This window comes from Eulemur rufifrons, chromosome 15 (genome assembly GCF_041146395.1).
Source record: "Eulemur rufifrons isolate Redbay chromosome 15, OSU_ERuf_1, whole genome shotgun sequence".
NCBI lineage: Eukaryota > Metazoa > Chordata > Mammalia > Primates > Lemuridae > Eulemur > Eulemur rufifrons.
The window spans coordinates 69,309,988-69,323,520 of record NC_090997.1 but is presented as its reverse complement, the minus strand read 5'-3'; the positions used below and the strand labels follow the sequence as shown (position 1 = coordinate 69,323,520).

At 42.1% G+C, this 13,533-nt stretch overlaps 1 protein-coding gene across 3 annotated transcripts in view; it reads left to right on the top strand.

The window, feature by feature from the left end:
* Positions 1–13,533, top strand: part of ROS1 (ROS proto-oncogene 1, receptor tyrosine kinase) — a 105,652-nt gene that overhangs the window by 12,108 nt on the left and 80,011 nt on the right. For 2 of the 3 annotated variants that reach the window (XM_069488342.1, XM_069488341.1), the window contains exons 4-7: positions 155–181; positions 4,981–5,041; positions 7,112–7,260; positions 8,267–8,405. In XM_069488342.1, coding sequence (XP_069344443.1) covers positions 155–181; positions 4,981–5,041; positions 7,112–7,260; positions 8,267–8,405 — 376 coding nt within the window. The remainder of the gene's footprint in view (positions 1–154; positions 182–4,980; positions 5,042–7,111; positions 7,261–8,266; positions 8,406–13,533) is intronic. The other variant, XM_069488340.1, reaches the window with a different exon arrangement.

The window sequence follows — 13,533 nt, the reverse complement described above, 5'->3', positions numbered from 1 at the left end:
GCTCTAGCCTCCCCTGCTTTTGTTTTTTTTGGTTGTTTATCAATGGTGGGACAAGAAATTAATTTGGAAAAAAATGTACAGCTAAGTATCACTAAAATTATTTACAACCTTCAAGATTTTAAGTCATTTTATTATGCTCTTTTTTTCTATGCAGAACGATACCTATGCCACCGTTTGTGAGGTGAGTTGCCAATCACAAAAAAGACATCTCAAACCACATCTTTCTCTCTCATCTTTAAAAAGCTATTAAAATAAGAATGAAGAAAACTGAGGTAGTCTCAGTGCACAGAGACATTCTTCCTGGGAGTGTTATTACTCTACATATAAAAATGACTGTATAATTCCATTTTGGGTGCAAATATTTACTATGTTTTATATATCCATGTGTATATACATAATGTATTAATATATAAAATATAAATGTGTGTATATACATACACACATGCTCACAAATCTACCCATGTATTACTCTAATCTGCTTTGGAAGGTTATAGTCCCTGGAGCCTGGGGAGGTGGGCAGCAGGGGATGGGGGGAAGGAAGGGGCACAGTAGGGATACCTCTGCTGATGCCGTTTTCTTCCCCACAAGGTATAGTGCTTTATCATTAAATATAGTGCATTAAAAGAGAACCCTTTGATTGCAATTTTCTTTCTTATTCAACATTTTGAAACACAACACCCCCCCCCCCCACCCCGCCTGCCTTTGATGATAAGTGACTTGTCATGCTGGCTTTGGCTGCCTTGCCCAGGTCTCTCCAGGGTCCAGTCGCTCAGCCTGCCTCTGCTGCACTGGATTTCCTCCTCTCCTTCAGAAAGACCTTGACATTCTGATCTTTCCCTACGCCGTCTTCTTCAACTAAGCTTACCCTTCCTGGATTTCCTCCTCTCAGAATAAGGTTATTTGACAATAGGTTCTGTGAAGAAACCACATTATTTCTTACTTTAAAACCTATGTTGTATTCTGTTTAAACACCCTTGAAACCAGTGAGCAGAATTATCTTATCCTGCCTGGGGAAGGACTATACATTTTCATCAATTAATAAAACAGTAAAATTCCCCCTTAATAGAGAACAAAAATTGAAACAAAAACTATTATATTGGAATATTTTCTCAATAGTCAGTGGTTGGTTATTTTGTATCTGAGTGATTCTCCTTGGGAGTGGATGGGGGTGGGAAATGGCTAAGAAAAGACACAATAGAGGGAAAAACTCACCCGATATATAAATAGACAATTAAAAGTGTCTCTTGATTGAGATTAAAAAAAAAAATCCTGAGAACCCCTTTATGCAATTAAAGCAAAATTACTCCCAAAGAACAGTCCCTGGGAAGATTGTGCCAGCGTCAGAAAAACCTAGGAGAGAGAAAGTCTCGAGAACACTGAAGCAGCCCAGGCTCGGATTTGTAATGTACTAGTTCCTTGTTAATCATTATGCTGCCCAGTTGTCTGTGCTTCTATAATGTAAATCTTACAGTGTTATAACTTACATAATTATTCTATTCTCTTTACATTTTGCTACTTTACACTTTATAATGTTATACTTTAAATAAAGTAGACCTGAACAGGAACACATGCAATATAGAAAGATATAGAGATATATATTTTAACTCAGTTGTCCACACCTTTAGGAAATCAAATTATTAATCATTGATTAATCAAACCTTTAATCATTAATGTTTCAACCTAGGCAGCTTGGAATTTTTGCAGTTTGCATTCCCTGGAGGAAATAGTCTTGAAAGTGATAACTTAGCAAAATGTAACTTGGAAAATGATGATAGCAAGTGAGGTGACTTATTTCTGATAAGTTAAATCACAAGTTAGATCTTATCTTTTTTTTTTAAATTTCAGAATATTACAGGGGTACAAACACTTTGATTATATAAATTGCCTTTGTACTGCCCAAGTCAGAGCTACAAGTGTGCCCATCCCCAAGACTGCAGGCACTGCACCCATTAGGTGTGAGTTTACCCATCCTCTCCTCCTTCCTCCCACCTGCCTGACACCCGCTGAATGTTACTACTATATATGCACATAAGTGTTGTTCAGTTAATACCAATTTGATGGTGAGTACATGTGGTGCTTGTTTTTTCATTCTTGTGATACTTCACATAGAAGAATGGGCTCCACCTCTATCTAGGATAATACAAGAGGTAGTTCACCATTTTTTTCATGGCTGAGTAGTACTCCATGGCATACATACACCACAATTTATTAATCCACTCATGTATTGATGGGCACTTGGGTTGTTTCCACATCTTTGCAATTGTGAATTGTGCTGCTATAAATATTTGAGTGCAGATGTCTTTTTTATAGAGTGAATATCTTGGCCTTCTGGCTAAGATCATGTCTAGATCTTATCATTTTTAAAAACCTTTTCATGGCTTATTGCTATTTGGAAAAAATTACAAACTATGAAGGTGTGTCGGTTCCACTGTGTCCCTGTCTGACCTCATTTCCTACCATCCCCTTTGTTTCTGTGCTGACCACACCTGCCTGGTCCTCTTCCTTGACATAGAAGGCACACGTCTGCCTCAAGGCTTTCGTCCTGCCACTGCTTCTGCTCTTGCCCAGATCTTTGCAAGCCGAGCTCCTTCCCATGACTCAGGTCTTGGCTTGAGGATCACCTTTGCGTAGTTCTTCCTGATCACTCTGATAAAGGAAGTCTTCTTCCTTCCTAGTCACACTCTGTGCTTTTGACTTGTTTTATTTTTTTCCTAGCAATTTTCATTATCAGAACTTTAAAAAAAGTTTGTCATTTAGTTATCATCTATCCCCTTCTGAGGGAACGTTAATTCCATGAAGTCAGGGAACTTACCTTTCTTGGTCACTGCCATATTCTTAGGGCCTAAAACAGTGTTTGGCACATAAAAGGCCAAATGTTCAAATATTCTTGAATGAATGAATGATTTTTAAGAAAACAGTGTCATAATTCATATGGAGGATGGTGGGTATGTCTTCCTTGTGTTACAGAAGTCAGAAAAGCCACTGGCAGCACATGTGCCAGTCTGGAAAACCAAGGGACAGTAAAGATGGTCTGCCTGCTATGGGAAAGATAGATGGGAGTATGAGTGGGAACAGAGACAGCTGGCTGATGTAGCCCAGGGAAGAGTAAACTTGCCCTCCACATTGGGAACAGCAGCTCAGTAACCTGTGATATGCAGTAAGCCCCATCTAGGGGCTTCGGGCTCAGATTCTGTGAACTCCTTAAATCCAACCACTTCTAGATTCTCTCTAGGCAACTGGAGCTTGAGAAGCATTGGTTAACTTTGCTGGAAGTCCGATGTTGAACTGGCTACATGGGTGGGAGAGAGAGAGAGAGAGAGAAGGAAAAACTAGCTGATAGCTTTGTTTCCACTTGAGATAACATTTAAACTCCCAATAATGAGAATTTTGTTATATATTTCCCCTGAAAAAAATCCAGGAAAAATAGGGCCACAATTTCCCCTGATTCTCAGAAATAGCTATATTTCCAAATAATCTGTATTGTCAAACACATCTCCTTTTTTTCTTCTTTATTTTTTATTTTTTTTTAATTTTAGAGATGGGGTCTCACTCTTGCCCAGGCTGGTTGCAAACTCCTGAGCTCAAGCGATCCTCCCACTTGGCCTCCCAGAGTGCTAGGATTACAGGCGTGAGCCACTGTGCCTGGCCCCTCAGTTTTCTTTATTGAAAAAAGATTTATGTTATATAATAATTTTGCTGTCACTTTGTGTATTCTTTGTAGTTAATGAATATGTTGAATGAGTTTTACTAAAATTTACAAAAAGGATGTGAAAAGTACACTAAAACTTTAAGTTAAATAATCCTGAGCACAAACTGAGGTATTTAAATTAATCCTTAACTAAGCAAACCTGTGCTTATCAGGCGCCACTTCCCTTTAGTGCACAGATCAAACATTGGACAGTTAGTACTTGCCAGTCACAGCCCACCTTTCTAGGGCACATGTATTGTGCCCTGGTTTCCACTATTATCATGAGAAACAATAGCATGTTGGTTTAAGTATTAGAATTATAAATTGAAAGAAAACAGGAAGATTGATCATGATTGTGTTGTAGTTTTACAATGTGTGCATTTTCTCCGGGTGTGTGTATGTTTTGTAGCTAATGTTAATGCATCTGTTAAGAGTTGCAGAAAATTTGTGTTTCAATTATCAACTTGTGTACTCTGTTTTCTGTTAATGAAAGAAAATGTTAATCATCATTAAGCTTTCATATCTTAAAATTCAACGCTGGTATTAAGATAACCGTTAAAATGTTCACCTACTATAAAAATTTGTAGTCAACTTTTAATACTCTAAGGAAGGCATGGATATACAAAAACATAGGTAATCTCTTAGCATCATTTTAGCCTAGAGTTTTAAGTTTTTAGCTCATCAGAACTTTGACTAAGATGCAAACATATAATTGCATTGTTGAGCTCAGTGTTTTTTCAAACTGTGGGCTGTGACCGATTAGAGGGTCATAGAATCAATTCAGCGAACCAAGAGTCACATTAAATCAAATGAAACAGAATAGAATGGAATAAAATCAGGCATATAAGAATACATCACAGGTACAGGGTTCTTTCGGGGATGATGAAAATGTTCTGAAATTAGATTGTGGTGACTAATGCATAACTCTGTGAATATACTAAAGGCCACTGAACTGTGTGCTTTAAATGGGTGAGTTTTATGGCATTTTAATATATGTCAATGAAACCGCTAAAAATTGGGGGGGGATTAAGTATTAAATACTTTTTTTTCAATATGTATGTGTGTGTGAAGTTGCTTTGTGAAATTACTTTTTGCTATGGAGCATGATCAAAAAAAGTTTGGGAAGTGCTGGTCTAATCTCAGTAGCAAGTGGGAACATAAGTATTACACTTGAAATAGTTGGTAAAGATATACTTGTATATCAGACATTCAGATTTCAAAATTTAGTTGAAACTTACCAGGAAAACTAGCAGCAAGGCTGCGCTGACTGGCGTGCTACCTGTCCTCCACAGCGAGAGTCGTGTGAAGTCGGCTGCAGCAGCGCCGAGGGTGCATATGAAGCGGAAGTACTAGGTAAGAAGACACATGCGGCTGTTAAATAGTCTCTACACCATTCTAGGGATGACAAAACCTCTTAAAATACCTAAACTTCTGCATCTCACCAAGATCAAAAAATATATATTTAAAGAGAAAATTCAATAATTTCAAACATGGAGGCAATTCTGAAAAAGACTAAGCATGACCCCTCTTCCAGAGCAAAAGTGAGAGAACATGGGACATGACTGATGTTTAGGACCAGATTTTGTCCTCTAGTTCAGTAGCTGCATTACTTCTAACTTCATGAGAGACAAATGTGCTTCCTGAGCAGACGGAGTCAGGAAATGCCACTGTTTCAATGAGCTGAAAGTATAGGAATATTTTACTTAATGTGCATTTCATTACTCAGCTAACAGTTATTCAATAGAGTGCCTAGTATGTGCATGGCCCCCCAAAAGGATCTGCCATATTGTTTGATTTTAGATACCCTCCATGACCCTTTCCACATGGTGAGAAATGATAACTAATAATTTTTAAAAATAAACATAACTTTTTTATTAGGCATTTAGAGTCAGGCACTGTTCTCATTAATTTATAGGTATTAGCTCCTTTTGTTTTCAGAGGTATAAATAAATACTATTAATATTATTAATCTCATTTACCAGTGAGGAAATTGAGGCATGAAGTTTCAATACTTCCTTGGGGCGGCACAGCTAGTACAAATGTAGAGAGTTGTGACCCAGCTGTCTGACTGTAGAGCCTTTTCCTGCCCACTGTGCCATGTCCTGAAAGTAGCATGTAGCTCAGTGCAGCTTCTCTTTCTCACTGGGCTCACTCTTGCCTTGATATTTTAGGATAAAACTACTTTACCTCTGTGTTTTTAATATTCATCACCATGGCTTTGAAACATATGTCTGTATTTAGCTATGAAATTTTCACTTACTTGTACTTATATAACTCTGACCACTTCTGCCCAGTTCTCAACTGATGCCATTTCTGATGCCTCCTGGTTATTGTTCCTCACTCTGCTGACAGCTCCGTCATTGGACTCCTCTTCAGGGTGTCCACAGCATACTCCAGTTCCTGCTGTTGAGAATCTCACACCACAAAAGGGGGAAATGAGGAGCTCTGCTTTGCTTATACAGTTATAATAGCCAAAAATGAACCATAATAGAAGACTCAGCAGAGAAAGGTTATGCTAGGCCTCTCTGTGGGCTAGGCCTTTAGATGACAATGGCTTTAAATTATCCGGATCTCAGGGTATGGACTTTAATTAGTCCATATTTGATATCTGTAGTGATGAGAATTGTGTCCATTTTCTTTTAACCAGAAACAGTGAAGTTCTAGGAGTTTATATTTAACCATTTTAAGCTCCCTACCAAATTTACCATGATTTCTAATCCAGAGTGGTGGTTTTTTTTCTGTAAAAGAAAGCTGAAGCATTAAATCCATCACCATTTTGGCAAAACAGAAAAAGTAAAGTAAAATAATTGCATCCCAGTGGTACATACCATTCAGAAATCTCACCCCTAGTACAGTGCCTGGCAAGTAACACTGTGCCACCAATTGTAATGTCTCTAATGTTTAGAAGTCATGAAATGTTTTGCAATGCAAAACAGCTGAATAGAGTCCTTTGGAGTAACGGCAATTACTCTGTATATACACAAAAATTTTTTGACAAGGTGGGCATTTATAGCAGAATTGTAGTGTAAACTTTCAAAAATATCTTGGGGTATGTGTCCAGGGGCAATGGATGGTTCTGTTGTGCTGCAGACGTGCTCTCGGCACCTGCCCCCCCCCCCCCCCCCCCCGGCGTGTAAGGGAGTGGTATTGTAGGACAGCTCAGGGCCCTCCGTGCCATCTGTTTGTAGAAAGGAAAAGACTGTGTTTAAAGATAACAGCGAATTCTGTGGGGAAAAAAACCTGCCAGACTGACTGATTTTTAAAAATCAATCAATTGAATATGTGCATCATTCATCATACAGGTGAGTTATTGTGGCAAGATGTAGTTGTAGCAAGTGAATGCTGAGAGTCCTAAACGGTCACACTCTCTCCTGCTTTGGTGGACAGGAGTGCAGAGTGAGTGAAATCTTGTTTTCTCTCCAGAAAATGCAGATCTCCCCACCGCGCCCTTTGCTTCTTCCATTGGAAGCCACAGTGTGACGTTGCGATGGAAATCTGCCAACATCTCTGGAGTGAAATACATCGTTCAGTGGAAATATGCACAACTTCTGGGAAGCTGGACTTACACTAAGGTATGAAAGGCTGTGTTTGTACCTAAACACAGCCTTTTTCCCCTCAATTTTTTAAAAGTGCCCAATTACTACATATAATTATAGACATTCTAGAGCTCATGCCTATAATCTCAGCACTCTGGGAGGCCAGGGCAGGAAGATTGCCTGAGGCCAGGAGTTCAAGCCCAGCCTCAGCAAGAGCAAGACCCCATATGTACAAGAAAAAAAAAAATAGAAAAAGTAGCTGGGCATGGTGGTGTATGCCTGTAATCCCAGCTACTTGGGAGGCTGAGGTAGAAGGATTGCTTACAGCCCGGAGTTTGAGGTTGCAATGAGCTATGATGACACCTCTGCACTCTAGCCCAGGTGACAGAGCAAGACTCTGTCTCCAGAAAAAAAAAAAAAGGGCATTCTAAAAAAGATTCAAGAGTAAAATGAGTGGTTGGATTAGATGGACTTTAGACTTTAATCTCTGCTACTCTGTAACATGCTATGTGAAACGCTGTATTTTATAAGGAAAATATAATACTGGACATACGAGTATATTCCTTCAGCACAGCACCACACAAACACTTATCCTGTTGGCCATTATCTGCCCATCCCAGCTAAAGTGATTCCAGCGAGGATGCAGGGCGGGAGGAAGATTCTTACAGGAGTTGGTCCAATTTAGAAGTGCTGTCTAGGGTGGTCACCCAGGATTATACCTTCTAGGAAAGCATGAGAAAATTCAGTAAGAATAGTCCCAAGACACTAAGTATATGAACATGGAAAAATTTAAGTCAATCTTTGAGGTAAGTGCCAAATAATTAAACACATAATTTTGATTTTTATAAAAGGAGAAAATTTCTGAGTCAATTATGTGGGAAGATATCTGGATGGCTCAGCTCTAAGCTCTAGGCTTCCGTTTCGTCGGGCCTGGCTCACTGTCCAAAATGCCATCCATATTCTACAAATTAATCTGTGCTCTTAAGTCACAGTGTGTGTGGTGATTTTGCCAATGCTGAGTGTTGATCTCTCATCGATCTAGACCGTGCCCAAGCCCTCGTATGTGGCAGAGCCCCTGCACCCCTTCACCGAGTACATTTTCCGGGTGGTCTGGATCTTCACAGCCCAGCTGCAGCTCTATTCTCCTCCAAGTCCCAGCTACAGGACTCATCCGTATGGAGGTACGGTGTGCACACCTGGCCTGTGAAAGAAGGACATTATTCCAAAGCTTACCTTTAGTTCATTTTTATTTCAAACAATGAAATAAATCTATTCCTTCATTAATTGATCCATTCAACAATCGAGTACCTAACTGAGTGCCAAGTAAGGTTCCAGGTGCTCACAATACCTCTGTGATCAAAACAGACAATGGAGCTCACATTTTGGTGGAGGAGAATTACTCTACACAATGAACATGAGAAATAAGAAAAGTACTAACATATTGTAAGTAGGATGGTGCTGTGTACTATGGTAAGAGGAACATTTTGAGCAGGGTTTGTCCTTTGAGGGATTGAAAATGGCGAGTGGGAGGGGAAGGAGAGGCCAGTTGCAGTATTAAATAAGGTGGCCAGAGTAAGCCTCAGTGAGCTGGTGGGGTGAAGTTTGAGCAAAGACTTGAAGGAGGCCAGGGAGTTGGCCAAGCACATATCTGAGATCCAGCATTCCAGGCAGAGGGACGCCCGTATGGATGCCCTAAGCCAAGAGCATCCCGGGAGGCCTGTGTGGCTGGAGCAGAGTGAAGGGTCAGAGGAGTAACGGACAAGGCCAGAGAAGTGGTGGGGGCCAGATCACGGTCTGCCTCGGAGGCCTTTGTAAGGACTGTAGCTTTCGCTCTGAGTGGAAGGAGAGTCACTGCAGGTTTTGAGCAGAGGAGTGACATGACTGAATGTGACCTGCCCTCCATGTTAAAAGGATCACACTGACTGTTGTCTGGAGAATGAACTGTGCATACATGGGAGGAAGCAGGGACACCTGGGAAGCAGCCACTGTGGTGACCCTGGGGACGGAGGCCAAGGAGTGGTAGTGGTGCGGTAAGACGTGTTTGGATTCTATTTTTATTTCTTGGCATAATTTTTAGTCTTTTGTTGCCTAGGTTATAAACATCCTTGGCTGCATAACAATGAAATCTGTAAAAAAATTCACCTTTATTTATTTATTTATTTAAGACAGAGTCTCACTCTGTTGCCCGGGCTAGAGTGCCATGGCGTCAGCCTATCTCACAGCAACCTCAGACTCCTGGGCTCAAGCAATCCTTCTGCCTCAGCCTCCTGAGTAGCTGGGACTACAGGCATGTGCCACCATGCCTGGCTAATTTTTTCTGTATATTTTTAGTTGTCCAGTTAATTTCTTTCTGTTTTTAGTAGAGATGGGGTCTCGCTCTTGCTCAGGCTGGTCTCGAACTCCTGACCTCGAGCAATCCTCCTGCCTCAGCCTCCCAGAGTGCTAGGATTACAGGAGTGAGCCACCATGCCCGGCTAATTTTTTCTATATATATTTTTAGTTGGCCAGATAATTTCTTTCTATTTTTTTTAGTACAGCCTGGGTCTCACTCTTGCTCAGGCTGGTCTCAAACTCCTGACCTCGAGCGATCCTCCCACCTTGGCCTCCCAGAGTGCTAGGATTACAGGAGTGAGCCACCGCGCCCAGCCCATTTTTGTTTTTTACTGGAAAGTTGGTTATTTTTGTATTACATTTTTAATACCATTGAAGGAAAGCTCAGGTAATTTTTTTGCTTATTCAACAAATATTCTTTAAGCACCTATTATATAACAGACATTGTTCTAGGAACCAAAGATGATAAAGTCCCAACACTCCTGGGGCTTCCATTCCAGCTAGGGGAGACAGGCAAGTGATGAATGAAGTGAAAGTGTTTGCTGGGGTTATGAAGGAACCCAGTAAAAAGCATCCCTCTATCTAGACTGAGTTCTGAATCAATAAAAGATAAAATGAAAGAGTGAGCAGGTAGGAGCAGGAATATCATCATTATTTCTGATAAAGATCAAGTTGGATGATGTAGCTTAGCATGAAAAGTGGGATGAAATTGCTAACTCCCTGCTCCCCAGCTTCGACTTCAGAACAACCCACTGAAGAGAAAGTTTGAGTCTACTGAGCAGACACTGCTGTCTCTTGCTGATTTTTCTAGAGACAGAGGGATAAGGAGACCAAATCGCTTTTTTCAAGACCTCTGAATCATTAACCTCCACCCTATGGAAACCTGTGGCACATGGTTGCTGTCACCAAGCAGATGTTCATCCTTCTCCATGGGGGGAGATGGGGTGGGGTGAGAGGCGGGAATATTCACACAAAATTCATGGGAAGATACAGCACTGAGGAATGAGGATGCATCTCACCAAACAGTGCAGTGTAATTTCACATGGGAGTGAGTGCCAGGAAGAAAAAGTAGGATAGTAATAGAGAGGGCCTGGGGTGGGGACCTGTTTTAGGTGGAGGGCTGGTCAGGGAGGCCTCTCTAAAAATGACCTTTGTGCAGAACTTTGAAGGACATGAGGCAAGAAGCCATGCAAATATCTACGAATGAGTTTTCCAGGAAGAGGGAAGAGCAAGGACAGTGGCAATAAGCTGGATGTATAGAGGAATGTCTAGAGTGGCTGGAGCGCCGTGAGTCCGATGGGGAGTAGAAGAGGGGACCCAAGAGGCAGCCAGAGACCTGGGCATGTGGGACCACTAGGCTGTGATGAGGAGTACAGACTGTATTCTAAGTATGACAGCAAGTCTTTGGAGAGTTTTAGGCAGGGGAGGGACTGGTTCGAGTTTCAAAACTTTCAGTCTGGCTGCTGCATGGAGAATGGACTGGGTGTGGGAGTGGGCCAGGGGAGGCAGGGGGAAGCCAGGAGGCCAAGCAGGTCGTGATGGTGGCTCTGACAAGGGTGGCCGTAGTGGAGAAGGTGGAAAGGTTTGTCAAATATTCTGAAGATAGAGCTGATGGGGTTGCTGAATTGACTGGGAGAGCAGGAAGGAGAGAAAAGCTTGCTAACTCAAGACTTTCAGTGTCACCATCCACTGAGACAGGGAAGGGTAGAAGAGGAGTGGCTTTCCTAGAGAACATCAAAAGTTCTGTTTTCGGCCAAGTAAAACTTGAGATGCCTGTTAGACATCCAAGTGGAGTTTCTGAGGAGGCGATTAAATGTATGGATTTGGAACTCAGGAATAGGTGAGAGACGCACAAAACACCATCTGGGAGTCATCAACATACAGATGCCATATCCAGCATGGGCTTGGCGTGAACGTGGTTGAAAAGAGAGCAGGTCAGGGTGTCAGCCCAAGAGGGTCCCAGTACGTGGTGACCAGGAAGAGAAGGAGGGACAGCAAAGGACACCGAGAAGGAGGAAACTCAGGAGCTGGAGGTGTCTCGAAGACAGGAGAGACAAGTGTTTCAAAAATGAGGGCCATTGAATAGGACACAGTCACATTATCTCTGGAAAGCAAGAAAAAGCTGCTTTTCTGCGAGGTTCCAGCTTCACCATTTTCCAACGTTTATTCAGAATGTAGCCCTATCAGAATACAGCTTTAACTTAGCTGCCCTCTGCTGAATACTAATACATTCTTATAGCAACACTAGTTCTAAGTAAATGCTATTGTTCTCTTGTTCCAAATACATTCATGGGATATCTATAGGTGCATGCATGCTGCCTTTAAGAAACTTACTCTCTTGTAGAGGAGATAAAACACATGCTTAACTAACCCCACATATGGCAGCACTTGGTTGAAAACAGAGGAGAGGTACCAGTGCCTTCCTATGGAAGTTCAGGGGAGGGAGATATTATTTCTGGAATGAAATATCGAAGACACCCCTCTGGAGGAAGTTTCCTTTGCTGAGTTAGAGCTGAGGTGGGGAGAGGACAGAGCAGGTCCAGGTGTCTGCAGCAGCAGTCATGGAGATTGGATTCTAAGGTGTGGAGGGAAAACGGTGACGACTCCATCTGCTGGAAGCACAGGGCACAGGAAGAAAAATAGTGAGAATAACATTGGGAAGATGGGCGAGGTCCAGATCACCAAGAATGTTTAATGCCCAGGCTGAGGAGTTTGGACTTTATTTAGAGAACAGTTAGAAGTTATGAAAGGTTTTAAAGCGGAGGAGTCAATTGCTTTACATGCTTCTCGAAAAGAGAATTTTGGCAACTACACGTGGAATCGATTGAGAGAATGAGCGAGATTAGAAAGTACACAGGTAGAGACCAGCTGAGAGATTATTATAATATTTTAACATTTTATCAGAGATGATTTTAAAAAATAGTACATATATTGGAGCATTCTTGGATTTCTTCTTTTGAAGATGTGACTTCCACCCCAGGAAAAAGATTCAAGCCTAGAAGCCTCACGGGGAGGCGAGTGTAGGAGCAGACAGACGCTCAGAGAGAGCTGTATGGTGCCCTCGCCCTCAGAGTTAGCTGAGGTGACCTGGGAAGACTGGCTCCAGGCTGGAAAGATTCCCTACCCCTCAGTTCTGGAGGTGCAGCTGTGTGCAGAGAGCCTTGGATTGAACCAGGCCTTGGATGTAAGCAGAGCTGAGCAGCTGAGGAAGTTTGTGGGGGCATTTCCCCCTTTCCCTGATGAACGCCTTCTCCTTGCTTAGCATATTTTAGGGTTTGTGTGGCCACCTTTGCTGATTATTCTCTGACCATCTTGGCTTAGAACTACAGGTCAGATGCTGGCCTAGGACCATGTTTGAAATGTTCCAGATGATAGTAAAATGCATCCTTCCTTGTTCCAAGCAATGCCTCATGTACTGGAACACTTTTTAGTGCTGGAGGAATACCATGGGCCAGGGCCCATGGCTGGTCAAATCAAAATAATGACAAAGGCAAATTTTGTTTTCCATTTCTGGGTTTCTTCCAGATATGCAAACCCACACGCCCTCCAGGTCTTCCAGGCCCTACAGGGGGTGTCCTTTTCGTGAATAGCACCTCATGCTTCTGATTCCTTCTCACTTTTCTAGCCACATCAAAACTTAGAAACTTATCTATTTTGTGTTCATTACTTCATAGCTCTCTCTCTCTCTCTGTTTTGGAGACAAGGTCTCACTCTGTCGCTCAGGCTGGAGTGCCATGGCATCATGATAGCTCACTGCAACCTCAAGCTCCTGGGCTCAAGCAATCCTCCTGCCTCAGCCTCCCAAGTAGTTGGGACTACAGGTGCATGCCACCATGCCCAGCTAAGTTTTCTATTTCTTATAGAGATGAGGTCTCTGCTCTTGCTCAGGCTGGTCTTGAACTCCTGGCCTCAAGCAATCCTCCTGTCTCAGCCTCCCAGAGTGCTAAGATTACAGACATGAGCCACTGCTTCCGGCCC